General features: G+C 37.1%; 1 protein-coding gene across 1 annotated transcript in view; it reads left to right on the top strand.

The window, feature by feature from the left end:
* The window catches only part of LOC123512731 (glutamate receptor ionotropic, delta-1-like), a 34,716-nt gene extending 18,645 nt beyond the window's left edge, over window positions 1-16,071 (top strand). The window contains exons 5-8 of the mRNA XM_045269296.1: window positions 8,324-8,479; window positions 8,933-9,039; window positions 9,352-9,509; window positions 15,940-16,071. Of these exons, the coding sequence (XP_045125231.1) occupies window positions 8,324-8,479; window positions 8,933-9,039; window positions 9,352-9,509; window positions 15,940-16,025 (507 nt within the window). The 3' untranslated portion in view covers window positions 16,026-16,071. The remainder of the gene's footprint in view (window positions 1-8,323; window positions 8,480-8,932; window positions 9,040-9,351; window positions 9,510-15,939) is intronic.

Here is a 16,071-nt window from a genome sequence, read left to right as displayed (position 1 = left end):
ATATATTTCCTGAATATCAAATAATTAACATTTCTTGACAGTCAACAAAATCTTGGTGACAAAAATATAGATACATACATAAATCATAGTTGTTTTTTTCTGGTAGTTTACAAATGCCTATTGCATACATATATTTTCTGAATCAAGCTATAAACATTTGTTAACACTCAAAAAAATTGTGGTGACAAAGATATAGATACATACATAAATCATGTAGTTGTTTATTTCTTATATTTCAAAAATGCATATTACCTACATAAATTTCATGAATATCATTTAATTAACATATGTTTGTACTTGATGAAATTATTTTCCCATAATTTATATATATATATATATATATATATATATATATATATATATATATATATATATATATATATATATATATATCATTCGGAGATACTTGAACCGAAACGACAGCTAGTAAGTACAGTACCTTAAAGGACTCCTGCTGCATTAAAGGGTTAGCTAGGAAAATCTAATTTAAAACAAACTGGCGTCTATAGTCTTCCAAATCCAAACACGGCTTTTTGGCGGGTCTCCTTAGGGAATAGCAGGCCTTCCACTGCTGCCACGTTTCACCCAGAATTTCAATGACCAAATGTGTGACTTGACCCATCTCTCATTTCTCTCTCTCTCTCTCTCTCTCTCTCTCTCTCTCTCTCTCTCTCTCTCTCTCCATGGCAATCCTTCCTTATGCCTATATTCAATTTCCATCCTTAAATTCGCACCGTGTGTGTGTGGAGGGGGGGAACAGGTATCAACCACCGTGACACGTGACCACGTGAACACGTGTCCCCAACTGTGTCTGGCAGGCAGGCCGCGCCTTGGACCATAATGAGTGTTGCCAGGTGAATGGAGTCAAAAATATTTTATCTTATACACGAATAATCAAATTTTTTTTAGATATTCATTCGTATTGCATATGGAACACAGTTGTTGCACCATTTGTCTTACTAAGGACTATAGTGAACGTTCAATAAAGATTATAACATTTTCACAGCAACACAGGTCTGCCGGTATTTGTTATTATGATGTGTATATCGTAAGGGTGGAATATTAATTTTTCTTTTGATTAATTTCTTTTAACATTTGATGATACTGGATTTTCGTTAAAGCATTTTATATGCCTCTTATTTATGTATACGGAGCTCTAATTTGCTAGTTCATTTAGACTTGGCAGAGCTGGAAGGCCTTTTATTCCTTAAGGAGCCCAGCCAGAAAGCCGCGTTCAGATTTGGAAGAATAAAGCAGGTTATATATGTGTGTGTGTATATATATATATATATATATATATATATATATATATATATATATATATATATATATATATATATATATATATATACGAGTATATATATAACCTGCTAAACAACAGTTTGTTTTAAATCAGATTTTCCATTTTAGCTAACCCTTTAATGCAGCATGAGTCCTATTAGCTATCGTCTCAGTTCAAGTATCTCCGAATTATTTTTCTGAGTTTTTTTCTTTACCATCTGCTTCCCTTACAAAACTTTCATCATCTAGCTGATCATAGTTGTATTCATAATCATCCTGAAAAAAAATTTAAAAATCACAATTAGAAGTCAAATCCAAATATTATGAAAAAGAAAAGAAAAATATGAAAGTGTCTATCTTTCTATTCAATAGCAATAATAGATTTGGCCTCATTTTGTGGGAATGAAATAAACTACACAGCTTGCACATTTACTTACCATAAGGTTCCTGTACCACCTCTTACTACACAACCTTTTCCAACAACATAATGTCAATAAGCAACAATCCATGAAAGAAAATTAACATTTATTTTAGTATGTATATGTACTGAAGCATAACCCCAGAACTTTAGGGGAGTTTGTTCCTCTGTGGTTCAGTCTGTTCAATTTGTTTCTGGGGTAGTTATACAAAGAAGGATAATAAATAAATGATAAAAGTTGTGAAATCTCAAGCTCATCCTGATCAACCAAAATCTTAATACCTTTTGCTTCAATTAGTTCTTCACAACCAAATGGTACTTCCCCACTTTGTTTCTTTCCTCAAAACTTTTTTTTTTTTTTATCCTACTGAACATTCTTCGCTAAAGTTCTCACCCATCTTTCATTTTTCAACTCAGTATCATGATATATAGTTCTTTTTGTCTTTAATATGCTTTTCTTGTACCTCTCATATGACACTCCATCCCTCTTTTATAATCATACATCAAATGCCTTTCCTCATCCATCTACAGCCATCTCAACCTAATAATGTCAATTATAGAGATTTCAACTAGTCAATAGAGTAATTTTCTACATTTCTACATGCATTAATATGTTCCCTACGATTGGCAGAGCGGTGAACTCAACCGCACTGCAATACAAATAAACTGTCGTCACGTCAGTGTTGGTCAAGCCAGCGAAGCAAGAAGAGCAGAGTATTGTTTGGGAGGACACCCAAACGAACTGGCAACTCAAAGTGTTTGCCCATCGGTGGGTTGCATTGCATACCATGAAAAATTTATGACTTCTCTGCGATACGACCCATCGGTGGACAAACTTTATTTGTTGATATTCAGTGCGTCTCTATACTGTACTATATTTTTCCTTTCCTAAATTTGTTCATATGTTTTTGTCTCTTTGTTTTCCATATTTAGAAAATGAATGCTACACGGTTTTATGGTCAACTTAGTTCAACAGAAGAGGGAGAAGATAAGATAATAAATATGATATCAGGAAAATTATGAAACCATGGAAAGATTAATAAAGAAAGTTATTGAAGCTTATTAAGGAAAGTCCAATTGTGATATATCAGTTTGGATTATTGTTAGAGAAAAGTTTGATGTTATTCTGAGGAAAATCAAAATAATCTTACATGTATTATAAAAAAGGAAAAAAAAATGTTAATTTTTATAACATGTTTTTTTCTCTACTTATGCTTATTTACACATGCAATTCAAACAGGTCGCCAATGGCTGCTTTTTTAACAGTTTGTCCAAATAATATCACAAAAAAAAAAAAAAAAAAAAAATATATATATATATATATATATATATATATATATATATATATATATATAAAATCAATGAAAAAATAATTGAAGCTTGTCAAGGAAAGTACAATTGTGATATCTGTTTCAATGATTGTTTATAGAAAAAGTTTTATGTTCTTCTGAATGAAAAAAATGCAAGATAATATAATTTTTAAACATGTATTAGAAAGAAAATATGGTAATAAGAACACTATATTTCACGCAATTTTTATAACACTAAAAACGAAATAGGCTTCTTATTATTTATCAATCAGTGTTTATTATGCCCTTCTACACATTGTTTATTGCAATTTTACCATATAATCGAATTTCTATTAATAGTAAGATTAAAATGTAATGTGTGAAAACTGTAGTACGACCCGCAACAGTAGATAATAACTGATGACCCACCAGTGGGTCGTACCGCAGGAACATATAAGAAAAAAAAAATATATATTCTTATACAAATTTTACCAATTAGTTAAAACTAACATGATGATGCTCACCTGGTCAATGGGGAAATGCAAAGCCAGGCGATATGGTGTGAATCCTGTGCTCTTCTGGTTTTGCGTCTTCATACTGTACGCAATTTGTTCAAAGTAATTGGGCCAGTCACTCCAACTTGCATTGGCCAACTTCGTAAGCTTGGTTTTGAGAGTCCGGTTCATCCTTTCGGCCAAACCATTCGTCTGAGGATGGTACGCTGATGTGACGCTCCTCTTGATACCGAAAGCTTTGCACAGTTCATCATTCAGCTGAAAGAAGTCTAAACTTAAAAACATAAAATGCCACCTCAAAACAACAAGCACTTCCTATATTCAATGTTAGTCTTCCATTTTGGAAAAGCTAATATGTTGAGCTTCAACCCACAGACTTCTTGCCACTCTCTTTCAAGCTGCCCACATCCATACAACATTCAAGCATATTTTGGGGTTTTGTTGAATGGCTTAGCTCAATGGCTTTCAAACTTTTCCTGGTTGTTTAGCCACTATTTATACAAGATACTTCTCTATGGCCCACTGTGCACTGCAAAGCATAACTCATGATTACAGTGACTACAGTCCTACACTCATTAGGTCCATATATGAACCACTATAGTAAATCCTGTAATTTTATTGATTCCATGCATGTAAATGAACCCCACTGGCTGGCCTACCCACTAAACTCCATTGTTTTTTTACACATCATATCCTCAGATTATGATCCCACTGCATTCTGTTACATGGCGCCAAGAAGGCCATGGCTCACAGTTTGGGAGCCACTGGTTTGACTTTTATTGGTTGATGAGTGAAAGAAGAGCATTAGTATTACAAAAATAAAGAATTGGCAGCTTTATCAATAGCTACCTAGAATACATGGTAGTTAAAAAAAAAAAAATATCACCATTTACCAACAGTCTTGATATTTGAAGAAAAAAAAAAAAAACTCATGAAACTAACTGTTGTGTGAGAGGGTTAATGAGTGTTGGCAACAGGTACAAATGAAATAAATTAACACTATTATAGCAAAGAAGAACGTTACTTTCCAGCAATGTTGTTTTAACATTGTTTATCATAGTTTCATGTAAACAAGGAGGGACCAGTGACCATGGTAGGGAGTGACCATGGTAAGAGCAACTACAGGCCAGAGTGATTGAAAGCGATGTTGAGAAGTAAAATGAAAAAGAAGAATGTACAAGACTCACGTGATGCATCCCATTGGAATGTTGTTGCCTTTCTCTGGATGAATTTTCGTTCAGGTTTCTCTTCATCGTTGAAAAAACTTCTGCTTTCTAAGAAAGTGAATATTTTCTTGTAAATGGCATTGTCAAGCTCAAATTTCTTTCTGCAACTGGCTTCATACTCCTCCACAGAGAAATAGACCTGTAGGAGAATTAATGATAATGAGAATCATTGTTTATGACTTGTAACAAATATATAATTAAAAATAACAAGAAATAAATTTAAAGTCAAAAGCAAATACTGTACAGGTTGATAACACCATAAAGTTTCAGTGTCATACAAGATCAACAATTATTGAAGCTGCTGAATTCGCCAATAACTAATCAAAGCCCACATTAACTTGACTAACCTAACTAGTTAGGGCACCATCCATGGACCTCCAAAGGACATGAACTTACCAAACCTAACCTAACAAAAACAGGGCCTATGCAGTGTTCCCAAATGTAGCCATTATTGTTTCCTGTTTTCAAGAATATTTAGTGTTAAACCCAACTCGCTGTGACACTTTCAACAGTTCTCATGGGCCAAAGACTGTCAGTGTGATTATTTTGAACCTACAAGACTAACACTAACCAAGCTACAGTTCTTACTGAAAATTTTGTGGTTTGCAAAACTTTTACCCTTGATAAGACCATCAATCTCTACATACACAACATGATCCTCGTCTGGTGCTCCTAGTATTGTTATATTAAATAGTAAATCTAGTGAGTTCAGGGGGCCACAGCCCCCATGCTAAAGTTGGTTAAGTTAGGTTAGGCCCAGTTAGGTTAGTTAAGAATAAATCAAATGAATATATAAATGAAAAAAAACCGCAAGAAAACAGTTATGATTAGTTCAAAATATCTAAATGAATCTAAAATTTCAATAACAGGTGTTTTCATTCTTATCTCCGTAGCAAAAAGGTTGAGAGACGTGTTGTTAGGACCACTGTCTGGTGATGATAAGTGAGTTATTGAAACTGTAGATATGGCTAACCATTTTGTCGTTGCATTTCCAGCTGTCTTTTACAAATTTTTAACATCATAATAACATTTTCTTCCGTGCTAATAGGTTTAGCGTTTTTAAGATTCAGGATAACTCCGGAATTTTATCAATTTTTTTTTAAGTTAAGTGCCCCATGCTCTTAGCAATCTACACTGATCATCCTCACTGGATAGATCAACGTTTCCCGACCTTTTCCGCCCATAGCACCCACTGTTATGATATCATGTCTAAGCAGTCCACCACCCGTAACTTATGTCCTGTTATTAGAAGGATAAAAGAAAGTGAAGTGTGTGCATCACATCCTAGGACCACCAAGGGGTGCTAGCACCCCTATAATGAGTCTTATTTAATTAACTAAGTTCATATAGTCCTAATGTAGCAATATATGGAAGCGGGGACATGAAATTAACTATTAAACTCATTTAATGAAAGCATCCATAACGATCATTTGGGAGATGATAAAAGTACAGTGGTCTGAATAATATGGAGAGTTTGACAGCGAGCTCTCAAGAATGTGGCACCCCACTTGATATAAAGAGAACCACTGATCAGCTAGCTCCAACCGCGTCTGAAATGAGTTGTGCGTTTGGCAGGGATTCTTCCTCTGAGGGGTACACGATTATTCAACGGGACCAAATCTGTGTGATAAAATACTGTCTATTCACTTTCAATAAAAGAAAAACAAAAATAACATCAGTGGTCACGACTTGAAATCATCCATAACGATTCTATGGGAGAAAATAAAGTACAGTACAGTCTGGATATATGGTTTCAACCGAGAGCGCTCAAGAGTGCAACATCCCACCTTAAACTCAGGAGAGCAACTGATCGGGGCAGGGTGACCAGTGGCAAATTTCGAATTTCCCAAGAGTGACTCCGAAAACAATCCAAGATCGACCAAAATTTCCCAAGATTTAAATTTTACTGATATAAGATGACATCTTACCTTTCAGTATTACTGCAGGTATACACGAGTTGGGGGTTCGTCTACTTCGCCCTCAATGGCATCCTCCACAGCTGGATGCAGTGTTGCCACCCTCTCCTCTTTGCCTTGTCGTTCTCGCTCAGCACACCTTCGGTAACACTGCCCACTTTTTACGTCTTTGATGAGGGATGTTGATGGTTGCCATTGATAGCATGGTACCTCCTGACGGCTGATCGCTTGTTTAGCAAGGAGTCTGTTTGACGTGGTGGACACGCCAAGCCTGTTTGTTTGTTTTGTTTTTATCATATTCAGCTGCGAAAATACCCGCTCCACACATGCAGATGAATGAGGCAGAGCTAGCAGGCCGCACATGAATTTTGACAAACAGGCAAATCTCGGCTCGTTGTTCCCATCCTTCACTGATTTTAGTTCACTCCAGAAAGCAGTTGCCTTCTCGTTAAGATTCTTCAGTGCTTCTTTTGCATATAGCAAATCCTTCCACTGATCCTGCAGGGCGTCAAACTCATCCTCTTTCACAAGCGATGGAAATTGTAGTGCTAGTTTTAAGATGTCACTGGAGTTCCTCTTGGGTGATAATATGCAATCTGTTTAGACCTTTCCTAAGTATGTTTGTGATTCTTTACTTAAAAAAATACATTCAAAAGTAGCTGTTACAACAATATGAGCCATATAGACTTAAATTTGTTCTGAGACAATATAATGCTCTCTCTCTCTCTCTCTCTCTCTCTCTCTCTCTCTCTCTCCAACCATCAAGATTGATATGACATATACAGACATTAAAATTTAATCCAAGATTTACGGCATTTCTGCAAAAAATTCCCAAGATCCCAAGGCGAAGTTTGAAATCCCAAGATCTTGGGAAATTTCCCAAGTCCTGGTCACCCTGGATCGGGGTATACACGATTCTTCAGTCTTCAGAGGGACCAAACCTGTGATAAAATGCTGTCTCTCTACTTTCAATATAAGAAAAACAAGAAAAAAATAAGTGCTCACAAATTGAAATCATCCATAACGATCTTGTGGGGGAAAATAAAGTACAGTACTGTCTGAATATATGGTTTTAATAGTGATCTCTCAAGAGTGCAACATACCAACTTCAACTCAGGAGAGCAACTGATTACTGGAGCGAGGCTGCAAATCGGTCGTGCGTCTGGCACACGATTTTGCAGAGGGACACGATCTACGTCCTACACCGGCTCAGACAACCCACCAGGCCGACCAGTTCACATGTAGTGGGTAAAACAAAGCACAAACAAGATGCGCACCACAAACCGTACTTAATTCAAAATTATACATAGCCCAGAATTTATATGAGATCATATAAACTACACGAAGTAGTAAACGTATATCATTTCAATGATACAATAGTTTCTCAAAAAAATAATAATAAGGAATTTCAAAACTAATGTGAATAATTTCCTGAAATGGAAGGGTCAGTCTTAAGATAGTGTAATCTATAACACTGTATCTCATAGCAGACGTGCCCTTTGGCTGAAAAGAAGAGAGAGAGAGAGAGAGAGAGAGAGAGAGAGAGAGAGAGAGAGAGAGAGGTGGGGATGCTAAAAACAGAAGAGTTGTAGATTGCGATAAAAGGGAATCGAGAGAATTGTTAAAGGAGAGGAAATGAATCACTGGCATCCCTAGAGAGTACCTTGTCTCCCTGCAGAATGCCGAGGCAGGGTCGCTGCTACATCTTCTCCGCAAGCAAGCTCTGGTGCACAACGACATCCTTCGCGCAATGGTGGCCACTAAGGCGGGGCGACACGCGACTATATCCAGCAGACTGGGCGCAGACACTGCCGTCAGCTACTTTTTTTCACTGGTGAGTGATGCAAATTACGCAGAACACACTACGTTCTCTCATTTAAACTATTTTGTTAGGCAACAGAGATCATCAGCAGGATTTTCAAGACCTCCAATACTTTTCAAAGACTGGTTTTCAAGGGTGTTTTTTTTTTTAAGTTCTAATTTCTACAAAATCAAGAGATATACCTCTGTGAATCCGGCTTATCACCTCTATGGTCTTGCAAAATAATTGTGGTAGGAGAGCGAAGTATTTTAGAAGACAAGGTTCGATTCAAGATGGTTAATATATTCAGTTTCACAGGCGGTTTTATGGTGCAAACTTGAATTTGTAGCTGCCATGAAATCTCACAGCCTGAAATCGTTTCCAACGTAGCCACACTCTCACGAGAACTCTCTTGTGTTCGCTCTTATCATCTTTCTCAATCTCAAGTTATGTCTGGCATTTCTGATCATGGTATTCCTTCCTCAGAGCAAGACGTGCCCTCTGTATATGACGAGTAAGCCTTTCTTCAGCGCCACAAGCCTCAGCGTGGGATACCGCAAAGGTTTCAGGCTCAGGAGAAGAATGGACCAAATGTAATCCACCCCTTTATCTTAATGCGTGCTAACACCCAAATTAATCTGATCGTCATCTTATCTAATCTAGACCAATGAGAGGAAAGAGGGAAAAGAAAGCGTTGTGTTCCTTTGAGGATTTTGTTTTGTAATCCATTGTGCTTGTGTCATTTTTTTTTTAATTCCTTCGTTTTTCCATCGTTCTTTCTTTTTTTTCGTTCTTCCTTGATTTTCTTTCTTTTTTTCTTGTTTTCTCTCGTGTTTTCTTTGTTTTACTTTTTCTTTTGTGCTTCCTTTCTTCTTTCTCTTTAATCCCGCATGGCCTTCACGCAGATTTCGTCACCTGCGTGACTCGGGCATCCTGGGACACCTTTATGAGCGAGAGCTTCCCAATGCCACCAAGTGCTCCCGTGGACTGTCCATTGAAAGCGACACACGAAGAGCTCTTGATCTTGGTGACTTCTTCGGTGTCATGTGCGTGTATGGCGGAGGTGAGGCAGCGAGGGTGGCTTTAATAAGATCTGGAATATTTTTGAAAAACCTGGTTGGTTGCGATAGTTGTCTAGAATAGTTTAGTGGCGTATAAGAGAGAATGGAGGGTGTCTCAATGGACTGGGAAAGTCTATGCCCTGACAATTTTATTCGAAGCGTTTGGTCGTTGTCCTGACTACCACATGCAGGCATGGTGACCTCTTGCAGCTTCTGTCTTTTTTTTCGTTATGTTCTTTTGTCCTTTCCAGGTTTTCATAGCTTACGACACTACCACACTTGTGTCGATACACACCTCATTTTAGGTACTTATTTTTTCATAATTGAATGGAGTATATATATATATATATATATATATATATATATATATATATATATATATATATATATATATATATATACTAAAAAACAGGGAAACCCAGCAGAAATCTTCATATTTGTCCTGCTTTTTCATCTTCGACGTTTCGCCTTTCAACAGAAGGCATCCGCAGGATCTACAATGAAGTTGTAAAAAACTAAGTACAAAGAAAACATATATTCAGAATAGCCTCCTAAAAAAAAAAATATATATATATATATATATATATATATATATATATATATATATATATATATATATATATATATATATATACCAACAAGTTGACGGTGTCGCCACTGGCTCTCCACAGGAGTGCTTCTAGCAAATTTCTTCATGGGCGGCATAGAAGAAGTCTTTAGGAAAATCAGCAAACCAGACATCTACTGCCGATACATCGATGACATCTTCATCAAGACACAAAACGAAGAAAGTGAACATTTACGTACCTATTTCCAAGATACCTCCAGACTTAAACTCACCATGGAAAGGAGCACTGAAGGGAAAATGCCATTCCTTGACGTATTAGTCACACAAACTGGGGAAGATTTCAAAACCAACGTCAACATCAAGCCAGCTAACAAAGGACGTTGTCTAAATGAAGAAAAGAGTGCCCCTAAAGCTGCAAAAGCTCGAATGTTGCAGTCTACATAAGAAGAGCCATTACACACTGCAGCAGGTGGAAGGATGTTCTTAAAGAGATTACTAGATCCACCAACGTACTCCTCAACAACTGATTCAGCGCAGAAGAAATAAACAGACAAGTTAAGAAAGTAATGGAGGAATGGCATAGAGAAAAACAAGACAAGACATCAAGATATATATATATATATATATATATATATATATATATATATATATATATATATATATATATATATATATATATATATATATATATATATATATATATATATATATATATATATATATATATATATATATATATATATATATATATATATATATATATATATATATATATATATATATATATATATATATATATATATATATATATATATGAGATTTTGAGGCATTGAAAACTACTAGATTTTCTCTGCCCCAATCGGAAATCTTAGAAAGATCAGAAGTCAGGCGTTCTGTAGCGTCCCTGCGTGATTTCTTGACTTCCTGAAGGGTTGATCGTCTCTGAAAGGGCCTGGAAAGATGTAGGGTGGTATCATCAGCGTAGGAGTGGATAGGACAAGAAGTTTGGTTAAAAAGGTCATAAATGAATAATAGAAAGAGTGTGGGTGATATAATGTCAAAATTTTTAAAACTTGGATTCCCCTCGAGACTTCTGGCATCTAGCCAAAAACATCAATAATTTCACTTCATCTTTCCTTCCTTTATTTCATCATAATGGCACCGCTGCCACCTCTTCTGTCTCTATAGCTGAACTCTTATCTCAAACCTTTGCTAGCAACTCCACCTTGGATGATTCTGGGTTTGTCTCTCCCTCTTCTTCAATTAAAATTCTTCGTAATGGTGTTTTCCATGTCCTCGCTGGCCTAAACCCTCAGAAGGTTCATGTACCTGATGGGTCCCTCCTATTGTTCTCAAAAACTGTTCTTCTGTGCTTGCACCTTGCGTTGCCAAACTCTTTCAGCTTTGTCTATCAACTTCTACATTTCCTTCTTGCTGAAAGTTTGCCTACATACAGACTGTTCCTAAAAAGGGTGACCGTTCTAATCCTTCAAACTACCGTCCTATACCTTTAATATCTTGTTTGTCTAAAGTCTTTGAATCTTTCCTGTCTTCTATCTGATCGCCAGTATGGCTTCCGTCAAGGTCGCTCTAGTGGTGACTTTGTGGCGTTCCTTACTGAGTCTGGGCCATCCTCTTTTAGAGATTTCGGTGAAACTTTTGCTCTCGCGTTAGACATATCAAAAACTTTTGATAGAGTTTGGTACAAAACTTTGATTTCAAAACTGCCTCCTACGGTTTCTATCCTTCTCACTGCAACTTTACCTCAAATTTCCTTTCCGACTATTGTATTGCAGCCGTGGTAGACGGCCACTGTTCTCCTAAATCTATCAACAGTGGTGTTCCTCAGTGTTCTGTCCTGTCACCCACTCTCTTTCTATTATTCATTAATGACCTTAACCAAACTTCTTGCCCTATCCACTCCTACGCTGATGATACCACCCTACATCTTTCCACGTTCTTTCAGAAACAACCAACTTTTCACGAAGTCAATAGATCACGTAGGAACGCCACAGAACGCCTGACTTCTCATTCCTTTAAGATTTCTAATTGGGGAAGAAAAAACATAGTAGTTTTCAATGCCTCAAAAGCTCAATTCCTCCATCTATCAACTCGACACAACCTTCCAGATAACTATCCCCTCTTCTTCAATGATACTCAACTGTCTTCCTCTTCCACACTGAATATCCTCGGTCTGTCCTTAACTCGTAATCTTAACTGGAAACTTCACATCTCATCTCATGCTAAAACAGCTTCTATGAAGTAAGGCTTTCTGCGGCGTCTCTGAAACTCCCTACCTGCTTCTGAATGTTCTTCTTCCTACAACTTAACTTCTTTTAAAAGAGAGGTGTCAAGACATTTGTCCCACTCTTTTGACTAATTCTTTCATATCTTTTAGGGAGACTGCAATTCCTGTGTCCTTTTTTTTCTCATGTAGACATTCTTGTAAATGGCAGTTCTCCTTCTTACATAAAAAAGAATATATATATATATATATATATATATATATATATATATATATATATATATATATATATATATATATATATACTAAAAGGCAGGTAAACCAAGCAGAAATCTTCATTCCTCCTGCTTTATTATATTTCAACGTTTCGCTTTATAGTAGAAGGCATCTTCAGAGCAGAAGCCATTGCATGGCGGCTAGGTGTTGGGTTAAGTCCTTCCAAAGCGTAGAAGCTGGTGTTCCTTATTCTTCTTATGAGGAGGCTCCAAAAACTGATAGGCACTCCCTGGGTCAGGTAGGTATAAAAAAAAAGTTGATAGCAGAAATTGTAGATACTAAAAGGCAGGGAAACCCAGCAGAAGTCTGCTGGGTTTTTCACACAAGGGTGCGTTTGTCTGGATGTAGATATTGGAGGAGTGTGTCAAAATCCATGGTGCTCTTGAGACGTCTTTCGTCTCGAGAGCACCATATATATCTATATATATATATATATATATATATATATATATATATATATATATATATATATATATATATATATATATATATATATATATATATATATATAGAGAGAGAGAGAGAGAGAGAGAGAGAGAGAGATAGATAGATAGATAGATAGATAGATAGATAGATAGATAGATAGATAGATAGATAGATAGATAGATAGATAGATAGATACATACATACATACATACATACATACATACATACATACATACATACATACATACATACATACATACATACATACATACATACATACATACATACATATATATATATATATATATATATATATATATATATATATATATATATATATATATATATATATGTAGATATAGATAGATAGATAGAGAGATAAATGACAAATATATATCATCCCCAGAGACAAAAAATATAAGCCTCCCTCATTCGTCCTTCAGTACTTACACACACACACACACACACACACACACACACACACACCGCGTAGTGTAGGGGTTAGCACGCTCTACTCACAATCGAGTGGGCCGGGTTCGAGTCCCGGTAAGCGGCGAGGCAAATGGGCAAGCCTCTTAATGTGTGGCCCCTGTTCACCTAGCAGTAAATAGGTACGGGATATAACTCGAGGGGTTGTGGCCTCGCTTTTCCGGTGTGTGTTGTGTGTTGATGTGGTCTTAGTCCTACCCAAAGATCGGTCTATGAGCTCTGAGCTCGCTCCGTAATGGGGAAGACTGGCTGGGTGACCAGCAGGCAACCGAGGTGAATTACACACACACACACACACACACACACACACACACACACACACACACACACAAACACATACCGTCACCTACTTTTTTAACCCACACACACACACACACACACACACACACACACACACACACACACACACACACACACACACACACACACACACACACACACACACACACACACACACACACACACACACACACACACACACACACACACACACACACACACACACACACACACACACACACACACACACACACACACACACACACACACACACACAGTCACACACACACACACACACACACACACACACACACACACACACACACACACACACACACACACACACACACACACACACACACATTTAATCTGAGCAAAAGTCATGTGATGGAGATGGGAAAGAGTGGAAGACGGCCAAGAGGGTCATATAAGATGGGTGAAGAAGTAGTGTTGAAAAAGGTGGAAAAGGAAAAGGATTTGGGAGTGATAATACAAGACCATGGGCAGTTTGAGGCTCATATTGATAAGATGTTTGGAGAAACGTATAATTTGATAAAAAATATTGGATTAGCCTTCCATTATATGGATAAAGATATGATGAAGAAATTAATTAGTATGGTAATTAGACCAAGATTGGAATATGCTGGAGTGGTTTGGTCCCCTTATAAAAAGAAGCATATAAGGAAGTTGGAGAGATTGCAGAGAATGGCAACAAAAATGGTTCCGGAATTGGCAGAAATGACCTATGAGGAGAGATTAAAAGAAATGAATTTGCCTACCTTGGAACAAAGAAGAGAAAGAGGAGATTTAATACAGGTTTATAAACTGTTGAATGGACTGGATGAAGTGGATAATGAGCAAATGATGTTGAGAGAGGAAAACTTAAGTAGAACTACAAGATCGCATAGTAAAAAGATAGCCAAGGGAATATGCTTGAAGGATGTGAAGAAATATAGTTTCCCACAAAGATGTGTGGAGGTGTGGAATGGTTTGAGTGAGGAGGTGGTGTCAGCAAGGAGTGTGCATAGTTTTAAAGGAAAGTTGGATGTGTGTAGATATGGAGACGGGGCCACACGAGTATGATACCCAGGCCCTGTAAAATTACAACTAGGTGAATACAACTAGGTGAATACACACACACAGTCACACACTTTATCACACACACACACACACACACACACACACACACACACACACACACACACACACACAGAGTCACACACTTTATCACACACACACACACACACACACAAACACAAACACACACACACACCGTGGTTAGCACGCTCGATTCACAATCGAGAGGGCCGGGTTCGAGTCCCGGCGCGGCGAGGGAAATGGGCAAGCCTCTTAATGTGTAGGATGTGTTCACCTAGCAGTAAAATAGGTACAGGATGTAACTCGAGGGGTTGTGGCCTCGCTTTTCCGGTGTGTGGAGTGTGTTGTGGTCTCAGTCCTATCCGAAGATCGGTCTATGAGCTCTGAGCTTGCTCCGTAATGGGGAAGACTGGCTGGGTGACCAGCAGACGACCGTGGTGGTGAATTACACACACACACACACACACAGACACACACACACACACCACACACCATGTTATTTTCTTACTGATATAAATGGGTGGATCCAAGGAAAAGGTAACGTCCAAATTCTCAATACGGTTTTTTCAGGCAGTATGAAGGTTTTAGGGTATGGAAGTATTGTGGGAGGGTTTTGGAAGAAGCTTGATGGTACTGGGAAAGTTTTTATTTGTTTAGGAACGTTTTGGAGTATCTAGAAAGGTGTAGGTGTGTTGGTATGATATGGTGTTCTCTACGAGTTTTTTTTTTTTTTTTTTTTTTGTTTTTGTAGTTGGATAATCTGGGACAATCAATAAAGGATCTGGTAACATGAGATTAACAGCTCAAACAATCCCACATGATCAGGATATTAAAATTGGTTCCTTTTTTTAAGCAAATATGCACTGCAACTGCATTACTTTTTTAAAGCTTCTACATGAGTAATTTTAAGGTTGTAATAATAGATTAGCATTTTCCACGTTAGTAACTGGATAAACGCTCTTAAGAATCCTTTAGATCATTTATGTGGTAGTGGAAAATTGTCATGATGAATTCGATCTGAATACGATCACAGTTTATCTTTCTCCATCAGGTATCTTAATGGCGTCTCTGGTACTTCTGATGGAAATCGTCACTAGATGTCGAATTCTAAAGAGTTCAAGCAGTCAAATTTGCTAGCACACGCATCAGTCATCAATACTAAAAAAATAATAGTAAATAAACA

Source organism: Portunus trituberculatus, chromosome 4 (assembly GCF_017591435.1).
Source record: "Portunus trituberculatus isolate SZX2019 chromosome 4, ASM1759143v1, whole genome shotgun sequence".
In the NCBI taxonomy this organism is placed as follows: Eukaryota; Metazoa; Arthropoda; class Malacostraca; order Decapoda; family Portunidae; genus Portunus; species Portunus trituberculatus.
This window is presented reverse-complemented; position numbering and strand designations above follow the sequence as displayed.